The 26,355-nt window shown below is 42.3% G+C and overlaps 2 protein-coding genes across 4 annotated transcripts in view; one reads left to right on the plus strand and one right to left on the minus strand.

Moving 5' to 3' along the window:
* ABTB3 (ankyrin repeat and BTB domain containing 3) overlaps positions 1–19,815 on the minus strand; it is a 505,725-nt gene extending 485,910 nt beyond the window's left edge. For all 3 annotated transcript variants that reach the window (XM_074375114.1, XM_074375117.1, XM_074375115.1), the window contains exon 1: positions 19,629–19,815. The gene's annotated coding sequence lies outside the window, so the exon portion shown is untranslated. The remainder of the gene's footprint in view (positions 1–19,628) is intronic.
* Positions 19,816–19,903: 88 nt separating this feature from the next.
* Positions 19,904–26,355, plus strand: part of CRY1 (cryptochrome circadian regulator 1) — a 74,045-nt gene continuing 67,593 nt past the window's right edge. Inside the window, exon 1 of the mRNA XM_010970474.3 lies at positions 19,904–20,660. Within this exon, the coding sequence (XP_010968776.1) occupies positions 20,503–20,660 (158 nt within the window). The 5' untranslated portion in view covers positions 19,904–20,502. The remainder of the gene's footprint in view (positions 20,661–26,355) is intronic.

The raw sequence follows: 26,355 nt of genomic DNA on the forward strand, positions 1-26,355 counted from the left end.
TTGCATACATAATTTACATACTTATAATCATGGTGCACATTCTACTTTGTGTCCAATATTTTTCACTTATGTCATAAACATTTAATATTTCTATACAGACTTCATAATCATTTTAATGACTGCATAATATTTAATACAATGTATTATGTAATATATCATTATCCTGTATTTTTTCCATCATAAATCATGCTGCAGTGTATGTCTTTGTGGATAAGACTGTTCTTTTTCACCACCCAGAGATACCTCTCATAAACATTTTGCTAAATATCCTTCCAGCCATTTTTTATGATAATTTAAAAATCAGTATTAGATTATACTATACTACATATTTTATAATCTGCTTTTCCCCATTTTAACTGTATATCATAATCTTTTGGTTTGATTAAGTTTTCTACAACCCTTTATATAGGTGTACCTACATGAAGATTTTTGAATCTTCGTTTGTTACCGATATTTTACTATTTCAGCTGAAGCTGTGATTACATTCCTAATCTTCAAATCTCTATGCAGGTGTCTGATTACAATATTCTTCTGGGATGAATTCCTACAACTGGAACTACAGGGTCAATAAGTATGTGGATATACTGGATGTATTTGGGATCATTCCTAGGGATGGAATTATGAGATCCAAGTTTAGAAATAGTTTAGGATTCTTAAAAGAAAAATGGCTGCCTTAATTTTTGAGTGGAATTTTAGTGGGGGAGGAGAGGGGAGTGGTTTTTTTGCCCCCTCAGAATCACCTCCTCCTGAAACTAACATTGTAAATCAACTAGACTTCAATAAAAAATTAAATAATTAAATAATAAATAAATAAAGTAAAAAAAGAAAGAAAGAAAGAAGAAGAAAAAGAATCACTTCTGAGAGGAAAGACAGATGGTACACATTGGGTTACGGGGATCAGCTATTGGCCCTCCTCCCTCCCTCGCCTGCACTGTCCAGGGCAAGGCCCCCTGAGTCCCAGGCATTTCAGGGCAATGGCAAAGATCAAAAGACTTGGGTTCCAGGTGCTGGTTCCACATTTTACTGGCTAAAGGACTCAGGCAATTCACTTAGATGTTCTAAAGCCTCAGTTTCCTCATCTGTAGAGTAGGGCCAGTGATAACTTACCCTGGAGTCATGTAGTTTGTCTTGAAGGTGAAGGGTAGTAATATATCAATTATAAATCCCTATTCTAAGCCGGGCATTTGTTCAGCTCCAGCAGGACACAATGGTGTTCAGCACCAGGATCCATTTCTGACAAGAGGATGGAGACATGGTGGTGGAGAGTGTTGAATTGTGGGATTTCACCCACCTGGCCAGTGGTGTGGCTGGGCAGGAGTGAGCCCCCATAAACCCTTCCCTCTGGCGCCCCCATTGTCTGGAACTATCCTGGTGGGGGGTGGCTGGAATGGTGGCCAGCCTACTGTTGTAGTGGCTGCAAGAGCAGTGGTGGGATTCTTTGGCTTTTATCCACAGCCTCTTCCTCCTCCAAACCCAGGCGGCCTCTGTAGGTTCCCATGACAACAGCACACCTGGAAAGGACCAGCTTGAAGAAAAAGCAGATTTTACGGTAAGAAAAGCCAGTCAGAAGCCACAGGCAAGGCAAGCTGGAACAGGGGCTCCATGGTGGGGCTGTGTCCTGAGACAAAGACCACAGAGGTGTGAGTACAGACCCTGTGCTAGGCCATCTCCAGAACAATACCTGACATGATTAGAGCACTTACTATGGCCAGACACCATTAAATGTGCTGCTGTATTGACTCTGATTCTGACAGACCTGTGAGGTAGGACCATTATTTTCTGTTTTACAGGTGAGGATACCAGCATGGTAAGGTTAAAAACTGGCAGTCTGGCTCACAGCAAAAAAAAAAAAAAAAAAAAAAGTGACAATGAATATATGTATATTCATGTATAACTGAAAAATTGTGCTCTGTACTGGAATTTGACGTAACATTGTAAAATGACTATAACTCAATAAAAAAAATGTTAAAAAAAAAAAAACTGGCAGTCTGCCCTCAGTGCCTGTATTATGGACCTCTTGGAGATCATAACTCTCCTGTATACAGCCCTCAGCAATTGATAAGGGACAATTTCATTCCATCCTCATAAAATTTTTGCAAGATGAAATTTACTATTCCCATATTACAGATAAGGAACCCAAAGTTCAGAGAGGCCAAGCGATAGGCTCTGAATTACAAAGCTAGTAAGTAGCAGAGCTGGGATTTGAACTCAGATCTGTCTGAACCCAGAGCCCATGGTCTTTCTTCTACTAAGGAAATAGTAGACCTTCTTCAGATGAATATATCTTCACCTGGGTACATTTTCCCATAAGCCTTGAGAGGCAGGTAATGGTTGCTTAGTATAGCTTTAGGGGGGTGTGTGTGGAGGGGGTGGGGGCAGGTGTTCCTGTGCCTTTAGCACTGTGCCAACACACACGCACATGCACACACATGCACACACACACAGGCCCTGGCAGGCTGACACTGTCCCCCTCCCAGCCAGGAATGAGCCTGCCTACTCACAACAGGCTTCCCAGGCCAGTGAGCCTGCCCACACCTGCTCGCCTCACCTGGGAGAGGCTGCTAGAAGGCACGCCTCCCCACCCCAGCTCACTCTGCGTAACCAGGCTGGGGCTTCCCAACGGAAGAAGAAACTTCCGGAAGTCTGTGAGGCCACTGGGACTTTAGGGGATGTTTTTCCTAAACAGAGTGGGAAGCCTAAGCCGCCGAGCTTGGAGCCTAGGCTGCTTAGGGTAGTTAACGAAGGCTCTGTCGTCCCTAAAAGACACTGTCCCCAGTGTTCCTCCAGTGTCTATTTTTCACTTAATATATTTAATGAGTTGTCCTCTGATTTGATTATTTTCTGCGTGGTGACCATTGATTTTTAAAAGTCCTACAATCCCTGCAGAAAGTGCAGTGGTCTTCTGTCTAACTGTCTGTTGTTCTGCCAAACCATTTCATATTTTCACCTGGCAGATTACGTCTAAAGTCATGAGGTAAAATCACGATATTTGCATAAGATCAGGCGTTGCACAGATATTGATCCTATAACTTCCTCCTGAAAGGCGAGGCACACTTGGAAAACTAAAGACACATTTAGACCCACCCCTTTCCATCTCTCCAGAGTCAGCTACAGCAACAGAACCTTAGGTCCTGCCAAGTTCCCTCTCAGATGGTGGGCTGGATAAGAGGCAGAGACCTGAAGCCTGTCTTGCAGCAGGAAGCTTCTACACACTTTTCCACTGGAAGCAAAACTAAGGCTCTGTCCCTGACTCCATCAGCCTGACCATCTGCCTCCATCCAGTTCCCCTCTGAAGCACCCCTAGCACGTCTGTACCTGGGGATGACTTGGAAACCATCCTAAGAGGCCTGGACACCCCTGCTTTCTCCAGTAGCTGGCCAAACTGCCTGGGATCAGAAGAGAATGATCCAGGGTGTGAGGCACAGGACGGACAGCTCTCAACTTCTCACCTGTGGAGAAACTAACCTTTCTTTAGAGGACCCAGGCATCCATCCACAGGACAGCACAAACTCCGCAGTGGAGTGGGCAAGAAGTTGAGAGGGAGAACCAGAAAGAAAGGAAGTGGAGGTTGGTGGGAGAGGGTGGGAGACCATGGCCAAAATACGTCAATATTATGTTTGCTTTTCCCTCTTGTGGGGATGGTGGGGAGGGCAGCCCTGCTGCCTTGAGGACGGAGCACCTGTGCACACTCAGCTGCACCCCCTCCCCTCCCGCCTGGCCCCAGCAAGTGGTGGGCATCTAGGAAGTGCACACCAGAGCCACTGGTTATGTTGATGAGCTGACGGCACAGCACTCAGTCTGCAAAGTCCAGACTTCTGTCTCTTCCACCCCCTGGGAATTTCATAAATAAATCTCTGGACCTGTTCCAAGAAGAATTTCAAGGCTTCTCTGCGTGTGTGTTTCCAGAAACACAAACAATTTTACATGCTGCCTGATGTGCAAACTCCTAAGCAACTCCTGGGGAGGGATGAGGGTTGGACATGGCCTAGAGAAGCTGGAGGCCTGGTTCGGGCTGGGCCGGACCGGGCCGGGCAGCCAGCAGTTCACAGGGTAGGTTGGAGCTGAGGCTCTGCAGCTGGCTCCGCTAACCTGGCTCTCAGACGCCCAGTCGCCCCAGGCTCAAGTTGCTCAGCCTCCCCTCCCCCGCCCTCCGGCTTTGGCAGTGTCTCCACCAGGTTTTCGAAAAGTGCTGGGGTCTTAAAATAGCATAAAGGCACACACACATTCAGACTATAGTGTCAATTCCTGTACCACAGAATGATCAAAGAGGAGGGAGAGTGGAGCGGGAACTCCAGGGCATCTTCCTGAGCAGTGAGCACTGTGAGTGTGATCTCAGGCCCAAGACAGGTGGGCACTTGAAGTGAGGAAGGGGATGGAGGAACGGGGAGGAGAAGACAAGATAGAGCCCGTGTCTGGGTGTGTGTGACAATGTGACAGGGCTCCTAGTCATGTCTGGGGTGTGGATATGTGTGTGCGCGTGTGGCTGGGATCATGAAATCGGAGGCTGTGTTGTTGTGACCAGTCTGGCAAAAGGAATCTGGATTTCCCTCCTGCACTGTGAACTCCTGGAGGGCAAAGAACTAAAAACCTCATCTGACTCATTCCCAGGGTCTAGCCCAGGGCCTTGCACAAAGACACTCAATACACGTTCCCAGGATCAATAAATGATGGCTGGATGCACGGATTGGCTAGAGCAGAAAATGGCAGGAATATAGTCCAGCTTCAGACAGTGAGATTAGACATGAGGGCCCCAAAGTTAGTATTTATTGGGAGGGAAACAGAAGTGGTAGGGTTTATGATCTGTCTGGGGAAAGAGAGGCAACACACCCAGGAGAGGGGAAGGCTTCCTGGAGGAGTCAGGTTCTAAGCTCGTTCTGAAGAGTGGGTAGAATTCCTTGAGCAGGCCTCCTACGCTATGAGGACCAATACACTTGAAGCAGTGGAAGTGAAAATAGGGCATTTCCTGGAAAGATACACGGGAATCTCAGAGAAACTGGTATGGGAGAATATGGCCAGATCTCATGGGACCTCAGAAGACCCTGGGCTGGGTATGTGCTGAGGACAATTGGGCTGTTAGAGGGGGTGAGGCTGGAGGGTGTGTGTGCACAGCCACACGTGGTAACTACCCACCCTCCTTCTCCCCGCCTTGGCTCTACTCCACTCTCTTCTCCCAGCTCATCCTCATACCACATGGCCCAGGGTGGCTTCCAGGGACTACTAGATAGCTCCTGCCACCATCTAAGGAACTCAGTTTCTATGCCTCCTTAGTTCAAATGCTCATGAAAGAGAAGCAGAATAGCTTGGCCAAACTATTTACTACTTTCCCTTGGTTCAGATGCCCATCCCTGGGGCAATCACCTGTGGCCAGAGGGCAGACCGTGTGCTTATCTGGGAGAGAATGAAGCAGGTGAGAGTGATACACTCTCATAATCCAGATGGAAAAGAGGGAGCAGGAGCTGTCCAAGTTGGGGGAAGACTGTGAGAGAGGACTTGGTGGGTGTGCTTGTCGGGTGTAAGTGTGCATGAGCAGGAGGGCTTAAGAGAGAGAGAGTAAGGAGCCAGCATGATAGGAGAGCTGTCAGGACTGGGATTAGCTGGGTGACCTTGGGCAAGGTATCTAATTTCTGTATACCTCAGTTCCCCATCTGTACAATGTGGTGAACAGTAGTACCACTCCCGTGGGTTGTTGGGAAGATTAAATAAATAATCCACAAAGAGCTCTTGGGACAGTAAGTGGTCAGCCTCTCTATGCTATTTTTATGTGTAGGGGAAGTAAGTCCAGATGAATATTAAGTACTTGTCATGTAGAGGTCTTGACTGCCAGTTTTGGTTTTGTCCTGGACAAGTCGCTTATCTTCCTGGACCTCGGTTTCCCCATCTGTGAAACAATCGGATCAGACTAAATAATTCCTAAAAATCCCCTCTAGATTTAGAATGCCATGCGTTTGGCTTGGTGTTATGGGCAATAGGGAGCCTGTATGTTCTCAAGAAGGGAGGTGACAAAGTGAGAGGGGCTTTCTGGGAACACGGGTTTTTTAGTGGCCTGACTGGTGACTGTAGGAAGGGTGACCAGGAGGTAGGAGGTTGCAGCAACTACACACATTGTTGCTCCTATATTTAATACAGAAGTGTTAATATTGTGGATTTGATCTCTTGCTTTTCTATATTTAATTCTAAATCTTCCCAAGGCATGTACACACTACAACTAAGGGAATACTTACAGCATCTCAAAATGAGTTGATGTCCCCACACCAAGCAAGTTGCATTGATCTCTTGCCAAAGATTTTTGGCCCAAGGCAGGATCTGAATTCCAGGGTTATTTTTCTAGTACCAAAAATAGATGCACTAGCCTTTTTAAATGTAAGTCACTTATTCCAGCTGGGGACTTTACATCCACATCTTCCCAAGGGAAATGGTTGGTTTTGCTGAACCCACCTTCTGGGTGTAAATTACACCATTGTCTACTTTTTTGCTCCTATTTGAGTCTGCAACCCACCCTATCCCTCATGCTGTTTCACTGTTTTAATTGGATTCAACTAGTCTTTTTACTGCTTGATTGAATTGGCGCTCATTTCAAATGTTTGTGTTCTATCTGTCCAATCTCTAAGTCTTACTGATGACATATACTTGCTTCAAGGAAGGAATGAGTCCCAGGAACACTTAGAGACTACATTCTGTTTAAAGCAGGAATGGATGGAGAAGGGGAGAGAGCCTGGTTGGGAAGGGAAGATGTGTGATGTGTGATGGAGGAGACATCTGTGTGTGATGGAGGAGGAAAGGGGCTGACTGGACATGTGTGTGTGATGGAGGAGGAAAGGGGCTGACTGGACATCAGGAGGTACATGCTTGGGAAGAGAGGCATCCCAGGAATAAAGGCCCAAGGCATAGAACCTCTATGCCCTACCTCCTGACCTCCCCACTTCTAAGCCCCATCCTTGATTTGCTATAACTTCTGCCCTACATCAGCCCACATGAGGTGGTGGTGGTAGTGGGGGAATTGATAGGGTTTCATCTCACTGCTGCCTGGAAAGATTATTTCTGATGTCCTGATATCCCAACGGGAACCCCTTGAATGTAGATTTCATTCCTGAGGACTTCTTTGCAGGCAGATCTGAGAGCCACTGATAACCATTGATAACATTTTTCCACCACAAAATTCATCTTGAAATGTGGTCTTTGCTGGCCTGCTTCATCTCTCTCTGCCTCTAGCCTTCTTTCCTACCATTCCCTGCCTGCTCTCTCCACTCCTCAGCCAGCTCTCACTTCTGCTTACTATCCACACAAGACCTTTACCCTCGGCATTTCTGCAGCCTAACTCCCTCTCCCTTCTCCTCCCTTTAACATTCAGGTCTGAGTTTCCATTTCACTTGGGTTAACTTCTTTCTTTATAAGCTCCCATCTTCTAACAAACTTCCTGTTGGGAAGGACCCACACCTGGGTTGTAATACCTTTTTAATGTGGTCTGCCCCACTGGGCCCCACCAGGGCAAGGGCTGTGTTTCTCCTCACCTAGCACCTGTCTGGCATATAACTAATTGTTCCACAAAAACTATTTATTGTGTAGACTGGAATTGAAATCAGAATCTTGAAATTTAGCCTTGGAGAAAAACAGGTTTAATGAGGAGTTAAAGAGTTCTGAATATTTCAAAGCTGACATATGTAGACAGCAATTTTTATTGAAGTATAAACTACAGAAAAGTACCCAAGTCAGTGGCTAGCTCAAGGAGAGTTCACAAAGTGAGCAAGCTCTCTCATGTAGCCAGATTCAGCTCAAATAGAACATTTCCAGCACCCAGAAGGCCCTCTTGGGTCCCCTAACAGTGACTTCTGTATTTATTTAACTTAAATTAAAAAAAAAACAAAATATGATGGTACTTCATTGCTCGTAGAAATTAATAGAGCTGAGTAGGAATGTGTGATGTTGGAAAGCTTAATTTCCCTGTGCTACATTTGCCTCAGTTGGGAAAAGGTGCTTATAATAGTAGCTTCCAAATAGGGTTATTCCTAGAATATAATAATAAATGTTAGTAATTGAATCAGGGTCCAGCCAGGAAATAGGAACCACTCTAAGTCTTTCAAACAAAGGGAAAATAACAAAGGGAACTGGTGCTGGAAAAGCTAAGAAGCCAAACGTCTAATGAGATGACCCAGGCCACCAAGAGCAAGGGCTACCCTCCTTCAGCCTGAAGGAGTAAATGGAAGAGACAGTGGTAGTAGAATGATGGAATCACAGCCACTGACAGAAATCATGTCACAAGAAATAGCGGCAGCTGGGAGGGAGTGAGTAGAGACAAACCATGGCTTCTCCTCTCCTCTGCTTTCCAATCTAATGCCAATCAATGATACAGGAAAAAATGGGGGTGGGGGGTGCGAGGAGGATGGTTGTGTCCCAGGTCTCACTGAATCCCTAGGGCGCGCCCCACCAAGTGAGGGTCCTTGGCTTTGTGCAGGAAAGAATTCAAGTGTGGGCCACAGCTGAGTAAAAGTAGCTTTATTTAGAGATGTACACTCCAGAGACAGAGTGCAGGTCATTTCAGAAGGCAGGAGGAAGGCTGAGAGGTGTGGGGTTGGGTGTTCAGTTTAAAGTAAAAGTAGATACACACTCCATAGAGTGTGGGCTGGCTCAGAAGGCAAGAGAGAGTACAGCCTTGAGGTGTTGCTAGTTTTTATATGCTCACAAGTGAGAGAATTATTCCAGCTACTTTGGGGAAGGTGCAGGGATCCCAGGAACTGGGCCATTGCCCTCTTTTTGACATTTCATGGTTAGCCTTGGAACTGTCATGGTGTCTTTGGGTGTGCTATTCACCAGGCTAGTACATTACACTGTGTATAATGAAGCTCAAGGTCCACTGGAGGTCAAGTCTCCGGCCATCTTGGGCCTCAGGATCTACTGGGAGTTGATTTTCCACCATCTTGGTGCTAACTGCTGTGTCATTCCTTTAATGGCTGTGTCCTGCCCTCTTCCTTCCTGTCTCACTAATGCCTCCCACTGGCCAAACCTATCTGGAAGCCAGAGGGCAAAGAGCGTGGGAAAGGTGTTCACTGGGATTCAGAGAAGGACAGATAAAAGCAAATATGGATCTAAGAGGAAAGAGGTAGTTGATCAGTACAGACATTATTATTGTTGTTACTATTAGTTTCTAATTATAAAATGTATTTTCCTTATTCTTGATCAAAGTGTTTCATTAACATGAATCTTACATTTATCAATAAATACTATAATTTGGGGGGGCTCCACAAGTGGTATTCCAGTTACCATTGCTGCATAAGAAATCACTCTAAAACTTAGTGGCTTAAAGTAGCAATAATTATTAATTTGCTCACAAGTACACAATTTGAGCAGGGCTTGGGAGGGACAGCTGTCTCTGTACCATGTGGCAGCTAGACTAGGGGCAGGGGAAACACTTGCTAATCCCTGTATCATCAGTTCTAAGAGGGCCTGGAACATAGGAATCTATTTCATTCAATTTTTTTTAACTGACTGAATCAGTCCCAACCTGAAACCAGGCCTATGTCTGGATTTTCAGTCATTTGAGCCAATGTACTTGCTCTAAAGTCAGTTTGAGCACAGTAGTTTCTGTTGCTTCCAACTATAAGATTCTTAATGGATAATAGGGAGATTAGGATATGAAGAGAGAATAAAGTTATCTCAGAGAAGCAAGGAGAGGGATTCAGATTATTAGAGACTAAGAAGAAATGTCTCTAGAGATGGAGGAGCAGGGATCCCACATGCCTCTTGGTGGCAGTGCCCCAAGGAGATGGCAAGACCTCAGAGAGATAAGAGTGGTGACCTAGGGAAGTGGCTGCCCAGATTGGGTTGGGTAGACCCCAGCAGCTAAAAACAAATCATCATTCTGTAAGTGAGACATAAAAATCAATAGATAGCATCCAGATCTGAAAGGACATGAGAGAGAAAATAGCCATCTCTGCAGAGGCCAATATGGACAGATGACTGCAGGCCCTCCCAAATGTGGGCACTGCATGAGGCCACATAACCTTTACATGACTCCCAGGAAGAGAGGGGAAAGCTCCAAGAACGGCTGGAATAAATTTCCTGCCACCTTGGCAAGAGTAAGAGCATGACATGAGAAATCAAGTTGATTTGTAGAAAATCATTTTTCTCTACACCTGGCTTTGTGAACTGAGATTCATATCAGCTAAATAAGAGTGATAAAGAGCTTGCCTGAGGTGGAATGAAGATTTGAAGACTGGAGGAAATGTGAGCATGGGCGTGGGGTGTGGGGGATGGATGGGGATTGGATGCAGAATGCTCAGTAGGTGGAGCTCCCCTTGAGTGCTGGGGAAGGAGAAGTGATTTACAAGCACAAGCGCTTCTACCCCAAGTGTTTCTGATATGCCAATTAGTCTATATGTGATATAGAGAAATGATATCAGTAACAGGCAAATGTTGTATTGACTCATGAAATTTTACCTAATAGATTGATGTTTTATTCCACTATGTTCCACTAGGTAACAACAGCTGAATAGCAATGCAGACCCACACAGCATAACATAGCAAGCCACCAAGGAATATAGTACTGTATATAATACCCATGATTCATCCCATGTTTTTCTCTTGTCTTGATTTAGCCATGTCTTCCGTCTTAGAGGTGGAATTCTATCTGATTTTTGCTTATTGAATTCTTGTCTCCATAAATCAATTGCCTCAATCTGTTCTTATAACCTTTACATCAAGCTAACTTTACCTTTTTTTCCCACTTAGTTTATTGGCAGGGGTGGTGGTGGGGGTCCCTGGGTCTATTTATTTATTTATTATTAGTTTTGCTTTTTTTAAAAAATGGAGGTACTGGGGATTGAACCCAGGACCTCGTTCATGCTAAGTATGCACTCTACCACCAGAGCTATACCCTCCCTCCCCAAGCTAACTTATTAAAAATAAAGCCCTATATTTAATTACTTCTTTATTAGAACTTAAACTTGACTTTTAATTGTATCATTATTTTATTAGGATTGGGCTTTTTTGTTGTTGTTATTGCCATGGTTATAAAGTTGCATACATTTTATGTTTAATTTTTTTATTGAAATGTATAGTCAGTTTATAATGCTTCAATTTCTGGTGTACATCATAATATTTCAGTCATACTTATATATAAACATATTCCTTTTCATATTCTTTTTCATTATAGGTTAAGTTGTATACATTTTAAGTGGTCTGCCTCAACCAAGTGTTTTGCATAAGTCTTGTTTTCACTCTGCCTTTTTGCAGAATAGAGATTTTTCTGAACATCTGAATGGATTCTTGTGGAAACTGCCTGTAGTTCTTGCACTAGCCACTAGGTGGCATCAACAGGTTGTTGCCCCAGGCAACTTTGCTTTCCAGGGATTCTGAGAGGTTGCCGCCAGGGAGTAGCAGGTTGCGTAATGCCTCTGCCCACACTAGCATGTGAACCTCGCCTCTACTAACTAGCCTCAGTCTTGCCTGCTAACTATTTTCACTTAAAAATCTATCTTTAAGGACATAAGAATTGTTCTTTCTTCTTCTGCCTTGAGTTCATAATATCTGTTATTTATGAGTATTTTAAAGAGTTCCTGGCAGTCCTTTTTGGCTTTGGTTAACTTATGAAGTAACTCCTAAATCTACTTTTCTACCCTGACTCCTCTGTAAGTGCCATCATCTCAACACAACAACCCCAGCAGTGGCTGGTTTATTCCTCACTCAGTGCTCAAGAACCATGGAGATGAGCCCTTAAAAAGCACATCAATAGCTCTGAGTAATATGTGGAAAAATTCAGTGCCTCTTTCTGCCCTTTCTTTCCATCACCACCCTCTGTCCTGTGGATGCTGATGTTGCAGTTTTAGCAGATACCCCCCAGGTTCCTGTCACTGTTCACTAGGTTTTCAATTTATTCTTGACAACTTGTTTTCTGTGTATACTTATTTCACCACATGACCATTCTAAATGGATATATTGTCTTATGTTGCACAATCATCTACTCTTTTGGAATCCTTTCTTCATTTATTTAATTTTTTTCCCAGGGCAAATACAACTTTCTACAAAAAGCTCACCCACATTCATCTTAACCAGAATCACTCAGCCTCCCCCCATACCCTGGGAGTCCTTGTTCTGCACCTAAAAATACCATCTAAATGCCAGTGCAGTGAAGGTAGTGGAGTGTGCTGGGCAACCCACAGCCTATGGAGATGGGAGATTTTGGGTTTGCTTCCTGCCTTTTCCACTTCTGAGGGCAAGTTACGAGGCCTTAACTACTCTGGGCCCCAGTTTTCTCATTTGTAAAATGGGAATAGTAATATCTACCTCAGATGTCAATTGTGAAAATTAAATCATATATCTAAGTTTCTCAGCATAATGACTACTACAGTAGTTCCATGTCTAGCACACACTGACTCAATGGTTCTTGGATATTATTAACAGCATTTTGGGTATTTATCCATTCATTTACCCAATAAAATGCCACAGACTAGGTTATCAACATCAAACTAACTATTATATATAAAATAGATAAACCAAAAGTTCATACTGCATAGTACAGGGAACTATATTCAACATCTTGTAGGAGCCTATGATGGAAAAGAATATGAAAAGCAATATATGTACGACTGAAATGTTATGCTGTACACTAGAAATTGATACAACATTGTAAACTGACTATACTTCAGTTTTTAAAAATGTGTCCCTCACAGTTCTAGAGGGTTCAAGTCCAAGATCAGGATGCCGGCATGGTCAGGCTCTGGTGAAGGCCCTCTTCCCAGCTGCAGACTGCTAACTTCTCACTGTGCCCTCACATGGTGGAGGAGCTAGGGAGCTCTTTGGAGCCTCCTTCATAAATCACTAATCCTATTCATGAGAGGGATTAGGATTTCAATGTATGAATTTGAGGGGAACACAAACATTCCAGCCCATACTATGGGGCTTATTCTATAGAGTAGGGAGAGACATTGCTATGGACTGAATTGTGTACAACTCCCTCCCCCAAATTCATATGATGAAGATTTACCCCCCCCCCCAAGTGACTGTCTTTGGAGATAGGGCATTTCTGATAATAATTAAGGTTAAGTGAGGTCATAAGTGTAGGGCCCTGATCCAGTAGAATTAATGTCCTTATAAGAAGAGACACCAGAGTTCCCTCTTTCTCTCTCTCTCCCCCTCCCATGTGAGGACACAACAAGACAATCTGCAGCCAGGAAGAGGGCTATCACCAGAACTCAAGCATGCTAGTATCCTGATCCTGGATTCCAGTGTACAGAATTCTGAGAAAACAAATCTCTATTGTTGAAGCCACCTGGTCTATGGTATTTTGTTACAGCAGCCTGAGCTGATGAATACATACATGTAACCAAACAGATAAATATATACTATAATTCAGGTACTGATGAGTGATAGAAGAAAAATAAAGCTGGGTAATGGAATTTTAGAATGATGAGGAGTGTAGATACAGTGGACGGAAAAAGCCACCCCAAGGAGATGACACTGGGGCAGACACCTGAATAAAATGAGGAAGGAGCTATGAGACTATCTTGGGACAGAACATTCCAGGCAGAGTAAACAGCAAGTGCAAAGTCCTTGAAGCATTCTTAGCCTGCTTGAGGAAAAGCAAGGAGAGAGGAAGAGGGAAAGTGAGGAGGGGAGGGATACAGACCAGACCCCAGGGCCAGATAGCTTGTGTAAGTTCTCTGGAGTTTCTCTAATAACTGGCTGGATTTTATAGCAAGTACCATATTTTTTTAGTCTACAAATCATAGTCCAAAAGTAACTGTCTTTATTTTTCTATGGCTAAATGTAGTTTCTGTCTTAAAAGTCCAAGTCTGCTCACTGGTTGAAAACTGGTCTAGTCAATTCCAGGTTTTATTGGTCATTTCAGGATTTTCCTGTCATCCCAACTTTAAACTCAATCAATTCCTTTAAAAAAAAAAACTGCTTTCCTCTGCTTCTCTCCAGGGTAGCATTTAAGTTCCCGGATATTTAGAGAATGGTGCATCTTTAGGAAGGAGATCTGACTGTCATTCCTTACTTGCCAACACTCACATCAGCTGAATGTCTGATCCTGTCCCGTCCTCAGGTGTTGTTATCTCTCTGGGATGGCATCTGTTGAGATGCCCATGTCCCATCTAGTCCTTGGTCACAACCTCTTGTGACATTCTGCACATGCTGTACCTTTTGGCAAAACCCCTTGGTTAACTGGTTTTTCTCTTTCAGCTAACTTTCACAGCCCTCTAAGGAAGCGGGGGGGGGGGGGTCTAGAAAAATTCAGCTGTTCTCTTAGCCAGCATCCTACTTGGCAGGGCTTCCCAGACCCTCTCTGTCCAATGGCATCTCTCCTAGGCTTTTGAGCTAGGCCACAGTAAAATTGTAATGGAAATTCCATGAGGACCAGCCTCCAGATTTCAAATAGAAAGTTGGCACAAGTCTCTTCTACTCTCAGATCACCCTAAGCTTATCTAGGAATATGGTGCTAATCCAATAAGGGTAGGTGAGACACTATCTTCTTATTTTAGAAAAGATATCTACTTATCTATCTCATTTTCCTCAGATGGCACTCATATCCCACCCCAGCTGAGAGAATTTTCATACAGTGTTAAGGGAAGGGGAAGGGGAGAAGCAAATCTTTCCTGATTTACATCTGAATCAAGGCTCTTGAATTTAAAATAAAAATGTTGAGCCACCTGGACTTCTATTTCTGCCATTCTGAGGCAAGAGGACTCACATCCAAAGGCCTGAATAGGGATAGTCACAGGACAAAAAACACTGGGGGGCAAAAAATGTTGGCTAATATGTCACAGTAACATATTGCCACATTTGTAGCTATTTACACTTTCAAAATACACTTGGTCAGGAAAAAGATTAAGAACAAGTGAGAAAACTATTCACAAGTACATCGTTGTTAATGGGCTGCATCAGTCAGTGTCTAATGAGGAGACAGAAACCACATGGCAAATCCAACAGGAAACGTTTAATAAAAAGAATTATTAATCACCACAGGGGATTAATTATAAAGGGAGAAAGGAAACTATGAAGAATACCCTGGGACTGAGGGAGGGTACCAAAGGAAGGACAAACTTGGAAGGCAGAGTGCCAGGTGCCATCTCTTAGGTTAAGATTCAGACCTCACTGGCGAAGGATGGTGAAGAAGTCAACTGGGCCACCCTGGGCCAGAGCTGGTCTGCACTCACCAAGGCTGGTAGAAAGACAACCATGATTGGGAGTGGCCACAGGAAACACCTGGCCAGAATTCAGGTGGGCTGAGGTGGGGTAGCTGCTTGCTGGGAATTCACCAGCAGGGATGCCACTGAAACTTGATAGAAGTGAACTCTACAGTCTAATCATCCTTCAGTGTTCTGGAGGATTGTTTCCCAGATGTCTCTGCTCCCCTCAAGGATACCCAAATCTGCGGATGCTCAAGTCCTTTATATAAAGTGGCACATTATTTGCATATAACCTCCATGTATCCTCCTGTATACTTTAAGTCACCTCTGGATTACTTACAATACAATGTAAATGTTATGTATATGCAATGTAAATGATATATAAATAGTTGCCAGTGAGTGGCAAATTCAAGTTTTGCTTTTCGGAACTTTCTGGAATCCTTTTCAAATACCTTTTGATTCACAGTTGGTTGAATCTGTGGATGTGGTACCCACGAATAGGGAGTGCCAGAGAGCCTACTATATGTTCCTCGCCCAAGTGCCTCTGGCAGCATTGGAGTAGAACAAAAAAAGAAACCCAGCATACCAGAACCAGGAGGAGAAGCCCCTCCCGCCTTCAGTTTCCCTCCAACGCCCTCTACTGACAATGTTTAACATGGTGAAGGAGAAACCCTTACTTCGAGGAAGCATGAAAGGTGAATTTGGAACTGAGACCCAATAAATTGATAACTGACATTTGGATGAAGTACAGTGTTCATGTGATCAACTGGGTGCTATCATGGTCTGTAGAAGAACACTGATTGAGAGTCTGTTGGGTACCAGGTACTGTGGCTAATGGTATAATGAGGAATATGATACACCAAAATCTCTGTGCTCCTGGAGCTTGCATATGAGGTGGGGACAGGCATAGATTGTCTGATAATAAATAAGTAAATCATAAAAAAGTACAGATCACAAGTCATGCTATGATGAAGGTAAATAGGGAACCATAATAGAAACTAAGAAGGGGCTGGCAGGGAAGACCTCTCTGAGGAGGTGACAAAAATTATGAATGCTTTGAAATAGGCAAAAAAGATTACTAGGTCTCTTGTGTGGGCACCTTTCAAGTTATTCTCTGCCTGTCGTTATCTTTAAACTACTTTATAACTCTGTAAATTGTAGATAACCGATAGCAATGCAAATGAATGCTGTTCATGAACATGCAAGTGGATTTTGTCCTGTGAAAATGAAACTGATTTCCCTCCTCCCATCCCTCTGTAGAAGTGTTTTGCATATATTAAGCAAATTTATTTTTAGCCTTCCTAATGGCCTATGTATGTAACTGTTCTTTGGAATCTCCTTTTATTCCATTGTAATACCTTGTTGTTTCCCTCATTAATTAACAAGTTAATTTTTTGACATGTGTTCATTTTATATTCATATGAGAGTCATAATTTATCTTTAAAAAAATAATGATTATAAAGGGGAGGGCAAAATGGGTAAAGGAGGCCCACTGTATAGTGATGGATAGAAACTAAACTTTTGGTTGGTGATCACACTGTAGTGTATACAGAAGTCAAACTATAATGTTGTACACATGAAACATATAGTTTTATAAATAAATGTTACCTCAATTTTTAAAAATCCTGTAACATTTAAATTCAGTCTCCCAAAGACCCTAGTGCTGGGGGTCACTCTGCCAGGGGCTACTGGCCTAACATTCACATCACATCAAGACTGAATGAGTTGATCACACTGTCTACTCCTTCATCATTTGTGTGTTGATAACACGTGCCAAAAATCACCTCTGTAAGATGGGGTCAAGGGAGAACACAGGCTTTCACACAGAGGCTGACACACTTTTATCAAGGGTATTCATGAAATCAAAGAGATAATGTTTGTTTGTTTGTTTTTAACACTGTTGGCAGTTAAAGAACGTTTAACAGGATTCTTCACATTATTTTTGAGACTGACAGGGCTGTGCTCTTAGAACCCAAGGATTTTTAAATAGTAAAGAAAATTTAAAAATCTAGTTCATCCCCACATTTTCTACATGAATTAAGCAGGCCAAGAAAGCCTAGATGACTAGCTCAAGATCATCAACTAATTAATGGTGAGGTGAGATATAACCTAATCTCTTCCTCACTGTCCCATCCTCTTTCTACCACCTGGATGTTAAAGCCAGCCAGAATTTCATAAGAGATTCCTGACAATGGCCCTCATCTCTTCTTTCTTTTTTCAAACATAAATACTCACTCTGAAAAAGAAAGGGAGTGGTGGTGTCAGTGAGGGATAGTATGTGATAAGGAATGATAAGGAAAGAGCTTTGGATTCAGAAACAGTCTTGGTTTTTTCACCTGGTTTTACTACTTATTTGTATTTCTGAGCTATAGTGTCTCCATCTGTAAGTTGAGCATAAATTATTATTAAATAATAAACTGCCTCATAAAATTATGAGGATTAATAACAACCTATATAAAGTACCTGACATATAATAGGTGCTCAATAAGTCACAGCTTTTCTTCAATGGTTACTCCTCCCTCAAAACAGAGATATATTAAAAGTAACAATCTATTTGCCATAGAAACCCTCTGTCTTTGAGGAATGCACAGTTGCCAGTACTGATGCTTTTATAAGTATTTTTATGTGTAAATGAAAGTTACACACACACCCACAAACAGTTGTTTCTTAAAAAAAAATCCATCTTTATTGAATGGACAATCAGCCAACATAAGCCAACTCTACACAAACCAATATTCTCTTTCTACCTCCCACTGTTTCATTTGGATGCTTGAAAACAATACTTATGTCTTTAGACACAATCTGCTTACTCTCAAACTGCCTAAAATGAAACATGAAACATTGTATATTAAAAAGTCAATAGACCCTGGAGTATGAGGCAATCCAAATGAGGGGACAGCTCTGTTTGCCACATCCTCTGCATAGGTGATGGGATCCTCAAAATGCTAACTAACCAGGCTCATCCCCATTGATAAAAATAACTGTTCACTGCTTTATAGTGAACAACAGGTTTTCACATACTGTATAATTTTAAAAGTTCTTAAGAAATCAAAGACAGGCTGTTATGTCCTCCTGATGGTAACAGAAGCAGGGTTAGGGAAGACTATCCAGACATACTGGCTTACTAGATGACTGCATTTACATTATTGCTGTATTAGTTTGCTAGAGCTTCTGTAGCAATGTACCACAAAATGAACGGCTTAGAACAACAGGAATTTATTGTCTCACAGTTCTGGAAGCCAGAAGTCTGGAATCAAAGTGTTGGCAGGGCCATTCTCCCCCGAAGACACTAGGGAAGGACCTGTTTCAGGCCATTCTCCTAGCTTTGAGCAGTTCCTTGGTTTGTGGCAGCATAACTTCAATCTTCACATAGCCTTCTCTCTGTCTGTGTCTGTGTCTATATCGAAACTTCTCCTTTTTTAAGGACACTAGTCACTGGATTTGGGCCCCTAATGACCTCATCTTAACTTGATCATCTGCAATGACCTTATTTCCAAATAAGGTCACATTCACAGGTACTAGTGGTTATATGAATTTTAGAGGTACATAATTCAAACATACCCTTCCTCCTTTCAACTTTGCCAAACACACTGGTGATAAACAGCATTCATTCATTCACTAACTCATTCAGTAAACATTTGAATGTGTAGAAACATACCAGGTAGCTCAAAGGTGGTTGTAGTGAGCAGCAGATTCTAAAGAAGGGCACTTTATAGAGGAAAAAATAGCAGGTATAAAAGATAAGAGAGTGAACTCCATTAGTGCTGAGGTATTTGTCCCTTTCTCTCCTGTATATCCAGCACTTTGAACAGTGCCCATTTCATTCGGTAAGTGATAGTTGAATGAACATACGACCATCACATGTCTAAGAAATGGCATGGCTTTAAGTTCATTGTCGCTGGAAAGGTAGGCAAAGGCCCCATCATGATGAGCCCGCTAAACCGCTCTAAGTTTAAGGCACTAGAGCATCTAAGCATCAATATGTTGATGATATACAGATAGTATGAATTCCAGGGATGCCTGGCACCCGCCCTGCCAATTATCTCTCTTCTCCAGAACACGTGCAAGGATACCACGCCGCAAGACTCACAAGAATGGTAATAGGGCCAGCTCTACACACTGAAGTAGGGTTGGGTTCTCCAACCAAAGCTGGATTGAAGCACATGGTTTGGGCTCTAAGTCTACGTGAAGCTTCCTACTCTGTCTGCCCTTTCCACCCCAACCTGCCCTCACTCCACGCCCGGCTTCCCCACTGACTCTTGGTAAGATACCAAGCTACTTTCAGACCTTCTCCAAACCCCACGGAAGGAATCCCCGAGCACGCTCGAGTCAGCCCGCCGCGTCCTCCTTCCCTCCGGAACGCAGCGAGAGCGCACGCGCACACCCCCTCTACCCCAGCCGAGCGCGCGCTCGCGAGCTCCCCGCATCCCCGTGCTCATCCGGGTCTCGGTGAGCTTCAGCCAATGGTGGACGCTCACGGACCCCGAGGGCGGGGTTACGCCTTACCTCACATGGGGCCTGTGTTACCGTGGGCGCTTCCAGGCAGCTGTGGCCTGTCAGCAGGGAAAAGGCGAAGAGGCAGAGAGTCCGGCAACTGGATGAGGAGCGAAAGTTTTGAGATGGAGCGGCCGCCCACCACTAGAAGCCACTGAGGCGCGAGCAGTTCCCCAGTCAGAGCCGCTGTAGTAAACACACTTCAGAAACGTGAGGTGCCGGTGGTCACGTGGGGAGCGCGCCCTCCAATGAGGAGCCGAGGGCGGGGCCGAGGCCGCTGACGCGGCGGTGGCGGCGGAGTCACCCGGGCAGCCTCGGGACCGGTCACCAGCCGGCAGCCGTCCAGCGGCCGCGACCACCGCCTCCGTGCGTCGTCCTTACTCTTCTTTCCCGGGCCAAGAGGCAGCGTGACCAACAAGTGGCTGAATTCTCTCTCATCCCTGTCGGTGGCTCGCCTCAGGCGGGCCGTTTGCTCCTCAGGGGCCGCCTCGGTAGGGCGAGGTTTCCGTGACGAACCTCCTGGGGCTGCCCGCACCGGCTCGGGCCGTCGTGGCGGCTCGGGCTCGTGGAACTCGCTCGCTCTCCGAGGGTCCTAGGCCCTCAAAGTTATGCGTCTCGTCCAGGGGGTTGCGGCGGGTGCTGGCTCCTAAAAGGCGTGAAACCTGGACTCCGCTGACTGGGTTACCTCCATTCATCTTCCAGCTGCGCCTCCAGCGCCCTCTCCGTCTCCGGTTCCCTCCTTGGACTCATTTTTTCCTGGCTCCCCTCTGCCGCCCTTTCCTCACTCCTTGGGTGCGACCATTCTCCTGGAAGCGGAGGTGTCGGTTATGAGCCGCAGCCTCCTGCCCTGAATTTCTCCGCGGAAGAACTCGGTGGCGACCCCGGGATGGGGGTGAACGCCGTGCACTGGTTCCGAAAGGGGCTCCGGCTTCACGACAACCCCGCCCTGAAAGAGTGCATTCAGGGCGCCGACACCATCCGCTGCGTCTACATCCTCGATCCCTGGTTCGCCGGCTCCTCCAATGTGGGCATCAACAGGTGGCGGTGAGTCAGGATCCTGTGAGAAATTGATTTCGATGTTGAATGAATCAGGACTTTACAAGGGATTGGCCAGATCTGAGAATTTAGACCCGGGACCGCCTTGCTTATGTTGTTTTAATTATTGCAGGTTTTCAAGTATCAAATAGAACGGACCTAATAGTTCTCTGGCCAGAGAGTACTGGCAACCTGGAACACTTTGGCCTTCGGGTGTGAGTTACATGTCTCTGAGCTAATAGGAACTTTTCCCCTGTATTTATGTTGAATTCTTAGTGGTGGAATTAAAAAACACCCTTCCAGTCCCCAGTAGCCGTGGGTTGATTTTCTTGGCCTCTTTGTGGCATTTGAAAGGATTGCAGTTTTTAATGCTTACGTTTGTGTGTGTCTAGGAAACTCATAGTATGGAGAAAATCATTCATTCAGTACTGTCGCCTCCAGATCCAGTTTTCTTCCACCTTGAGGCCGCCGTAGGAAAAGCAAGGGAAACAATATTAAATGGTTTCTCTTTGCTCAGCTTTTCCTCTCAACTCCTCCTTGTGGTTGACTAGGCAAAGCACAGTTTTTCTTTCTAGGCAAAGAATAATCTTTCTAGGATTCAGAGCACTGAAAGAAGTCTTAGAGAAGCTTTATGATCTTTTCCTGAAATGCCAGGCCAGATGATTATTAGGCTCCCCTGGTGGAAATGAAAGCATTCTTTAAACAAATAGATTATTGATCACTCTCTGTATACCAGCCACTGCTTTAAACACCAGGGATATGGTAGTGAACAAAACGGACAGAAATTTTTGCCCTTTTCGAGCACATGTCCCAGAAAGAATATAATATTTGGTGGTGATAAGTGATGTTCAGAAATACAGAGAAAGAGGATAGAAAATATAAGGGGGTGGGATTGGCGTTGCAATTTAAAATATGGTGATAAGGGAAAACTCAGAGAAAGTGACGATTGAACAAAGTGATGAAGCAAGTAATGGGTTACAGATATCTTGCGGGAAGCATTCCAGGGAGAAGGAACAGTAAGAGAAAAGGTCCTTGGGTGGAAATACGTGGAACCTTTGGAAGGAACAGCAAAAGAAACTAATATGAAGCAGAGCAGAATAAGTGATAGGAAAGGTAGCAGATGAGTTCAGAGATGTAATAGGGCCGGACTAAGTAGAGCTTCATAGGCAGTTGTCAAGATTTGGGCTTTTACTGAGAGAAACGTGGGAATAATTGCAGGATTATGAGCAGAGAAGTGATGTGATTAGACTTAAGTTTAAAAAAAAAAAAACTTCTCTGGCTGTGATTTTGAGAACAGACTGAATTGTTGGGTGGAGGGGGACAAAAGCAGGAAGACCAGTTAGGAGTCTATTGCATTTATCCAGGTGAGAGGTGATAATGGCTTGGTGATCGTGATGGATGTGGTGAGAAATAGTCAAATGTTGAGTATGTTTTGAAGGCAGAATCCACATTATTTATTGACAGATTGGATATGTGGTGTGAGAGAAAGAGAAGGAATTAGGAATGATTTCAAATTTTTTGACTTGAGGGACTTAAAGGATCTAGAAGGATGGAGCTGCACTTTGCTAAGAAAGTGAAGTCAGTTGCAGAAGCCATTGGGAAGGTGATTTGAGTTCTCCTTTGAGCTTGGTTAAGTTTGAGATTTTTGTTACACATCCAAGTGGAAATAGCAGGTAGGCAGTTGAATATATCTGAAATTCAGGACAGAGATCCAGGCAGTAGATATGAATTAGAGAGTCATCAGTTTATAGCCATTTATTAATCTATTCATTCATGAACAAATATTTGGCATGCACCTACTATGTGCCAGGCACTGTTTTAGGTGCAGGGCATTGAGCACAAATAAAATAGCTTAAAAAAATCCCTACCTTGTTGAAGCTACATTCTAGTAGAGCCATGAGACTATATGAGGACTTTAAAAAAGTAAATGTTGGGAGGTGGGTGTAGCTCAGTGGTAGAGTGCATGCTTGGGATGCACAAGGTCCTGAGTTCAATCCCCAGTACCTCCATTAAAAAAAAAAAGAAAGTAAATGTAGATAGAAAAGAGAGGAGGTCCAAGAACTGAGCCTTGGGAATTCTGTTTACAAGTTGTGGGAGCTGTATAAGAACCAGCATAGGAGATTGAGAAGGAACATCTTGTAAGAAAACCCAGAAGAGTATGATGTCTTAGAAACTAAGTAAAGAAGAGAGTGTTTAACTTATGTCAAGTTGCTGGTCAAGTGAAATGAGGACTGAAAATTAAAAATTGTATTTAGCATTTTGAGATCATTTGTAATCTTGACTAGAGTGATTTGAGTAGTGTCTGAAGCAAAAGCCTATTTGGAATGGCTCAAGAGAGAGGCTGAGAGAAGATGGGAGATAACTCATGTAGACTGCTCTTTTCAGAGTTTTGCTCTAGAAATAATCTGAGAAATGATGTAGTTCCTGGAGGGGAATATAGTCAAGAGGGGATTTTTTTTTCTTTTTTTAAGATGGGAGAAGTTACAGTATCTTTGTGTGCTGATGGAAATGATACAACAACTGTATATAAAACAGTTTCATTAGCAGAATTGGTATCAATGTTGATTCTGGAAAAAAATGATAAATGTAACATATTCTAATCTATTAATATCTTAACAATAATATAGTAATAATTCCCTTTTCACAAGATTGTTAGGATTAAATTAGTCATCAGATGTAAAATGCTTAAAATGTAAGTGGTAATAGTAAGTGCTTATTAGCTATTTGCTCCTAAATTAGAAGCCCTAGGTAAATAATATCTAATTAAATGCCTGCAGTCAGTTTCTCCTAGAGCAGTTTATAAATTTATAAAATCTAGACTATAAGTTTCTGTAGGTTAGGGTTTAACTAATAAGTGAAATAAAACTGATAAGCACAATAGGAATAATCCCGTATTTTCCTTTTAAAAAGGATTTTTTTACTACTACATATTGCACTTGATAAGTAATAAATGAGTAAAGATATAAATAATGAATAGAGAAAGACTTTTCTTCCACTGAACACTGTTATAAAAAGGCAAGGGCAGAATTTTATTTAGTCTGTTCTTGTAACATCAAATTCAGTGCTTTTCATATAGTAGTAACTCAGTTACTGCTGAATGAAATGATATCCAAGAGTCAATAATTTTATATTTAAACAACTATTGATTTCCTTATTGACCATGGAATAATGTGCAAACTACTTAGCTTGGTATTACATTTTTAAAAATCTATTTTGCCTGAGTAATATAACAAAACTACCTTTTGCTTTGCCATCATTTCATTTAAAAAGAATACTTTAACATTAAAAAGTTTGAAGGACATTGTTGCAAAATAAAGGACAGTCCTTTGACTTGAGTAAATTAAGCTTTATGAAAAGTCACTTTGCCTCATTTGATCTCAAGACCAGTGAATACTTTATCTTGAATTTGTAATTTTTAGGTTTGAATGATTTAAAATATTATAGTTCCTTCCTTCACTTCTTATTTTATTGCAGTATAGTTGATTGTTCACTTCTTTCTTTCTTTTTTTTTTTTAGTTGAAGTATAGTCAGTTTACAATGTTGTGTTTAATTTCTGGTGTACAGCATTGTCATTCAGTTGTATACCTATATATATATGTACACATATATTTATATTCCTTTTCATATTCTTTTTCATTATAGGCTATTACAAAGTATTGAATATAGTTTCCTGTGCTATACAGTAGGAGCTTGTTTATCTATTTTATATATAGTAGTTAGAATCTACAAATCCTGAACTCCCAATTTATCCCTCCTCACCCCCTCCCCACTGCCAGTAAGCCATAAATTTGTTTTCTATGTCTGTGAGTCTGTTTCTGTTTTGTAAATAAGCTCATTTGTGTCATTTGTTTTTAGATTACTCCTACACAATGTTTATTAAAGTTATACCACACAAAAACTTTTAAGTGAATGTTCATAGAATCACTGTTATTCATAATAACCAAAAGATGGAAACAACCCAAATGTCCATCTACTAATGAATAGCTAAACAAAATATGGTCTATCCATGCAATGGAATATTATTCAATCATAAAAAGGAGTGGAGTACTGATACCTGCTAAAACATGGATGAACCTTGAAAATATGCTAAGTGATTAAGCCAGTCACAAAAATCCCATATATTATTTGATTCTTTTTATGTGAAATGTCCAGAATGGGTAAATGTGTAGAGACGGAAAGGACTTTAGTGACTTTTTAGGCTGGAGGGGAGGGGTTGAGGGAGTTGAGAGGTGATAGCTAAGGATCATGAGGTTTCTTTTTCAGGTGATGAAGATGTTATAGAAGGTAACTGTTGCATAACTTTGTGAATATACTAAAAACCATTGAATTGTACATGTAAAAAAAAAACCCAAGAAACAAAAAGTGTACTCTCCTCTTTAAAGCCCAGTCCAAATGCCACCTTTTCCATAATACCTTTCTTTATCACCTTGTCTGGAAGATTAACAGTCTTTGTTAACCCTTATACCATTTTGGGATATTTATTCTTGTATCATCCTTAATATTTACTTCTGTGATTTGTAAATATTGATGTAGTCCTCATTTATTTCTCCCTCATTTAATGGATTATACCTCTTCTACCTAAAGAGATGATACCATTTCATTTAATAAAAACTATTTCGTGTTCATATTCATGGCAGGCACATTCTTGGTACTGAGGATACAACAATGAATAAACAGAAAAGTCTCTTCCCTTGAGGAGCTTCTAGTCTAGGAGGAAAAACACACAATAAAATAAATATAATATGTCAGGTAGTGATAAGTGTAATGGAGAATGTGAGAACAAGAAAAACAAGCTATGCAAATATCTGGAGGAAGAGCCCTCTGTGTATTCTCCAATATGTCTAGTGTGATGTCTTGTACAAAGTAGGCATTTGATAATAATCTTTTTAATTTTCTTTGTAAGTCTAGGATTTAGAAGAGGGACAATTACTTTAACTTAGATGCTCATATATATGAAACTCATAATTCTGAAAAATAATTTTTGATGAACAGATTTTTTTAACATTTAAACTTCAGCATGTATATGACATAGTTGATGCTGTCACATGTGGAATATCTTAATTTTCAGTAACCAGATCTATAAATGTATCCACATCCTTACTCATTCTTTCCTTATACTATATGATTTCAGTGGAAGAGATATTGCTTACCCTATTCAAAACTGGTATCTTCATCTGTTCTCTGTTTTTTAAAATTTTGCTCATATTTTTTTCCAGCTTTATTGGGGTATAACTGACAAAAGTTGTATTTATTTAAGATATAAGACATGATGTTTTAATATATGTATATATCATGAAGCTCACTTTTTATTATTTATTCTCTCTCACCATTTCTTTAACCTCATCCTCTTTTTAAGTTGCTTCCAGTCAACGTTTAAACATGCTAAAGACCAAATTCTGTAAACAAACAAAACAAACAGGAACAAAACCTACCTTTGACTATGTTCTTCACTTGCAGCTGTTTCTCAGTTCCTGTATAGCCACACTTCCTAAACAGGGTGTCTAATACTGACTGACTTCATCTTCTACTCACCTTTGTGCCCATCAAACTTGGTTCCATCCCCACCTTCTCCACCAAAACTGTTTTCATCCAAAGGATACGTTAAAACTTTTCATTCCTAGACTTTTCAACGTGTTTGACACATTTGATCACACCTTCTTCCTCTTCCCTCTGCTTTGGTTCCCTATTATGTTTGTTTTTGTGC

The sequence above is a fragment of the Camelus bactrianus genome, chromosome 12 (genome assembly GCF_048773025.1).
Source record: "Camelus bactrianus isolate YW-2024 breed Bactrian camel chromosome 12, ASM4877302v1, whole genome shotgun sequence".
Lineage (NCBI taxonomy): Eukaryota > Metazoa > Chordata > Mammalia > Artiodactyla > Camelidae > Camelus > Camelus bactrianus.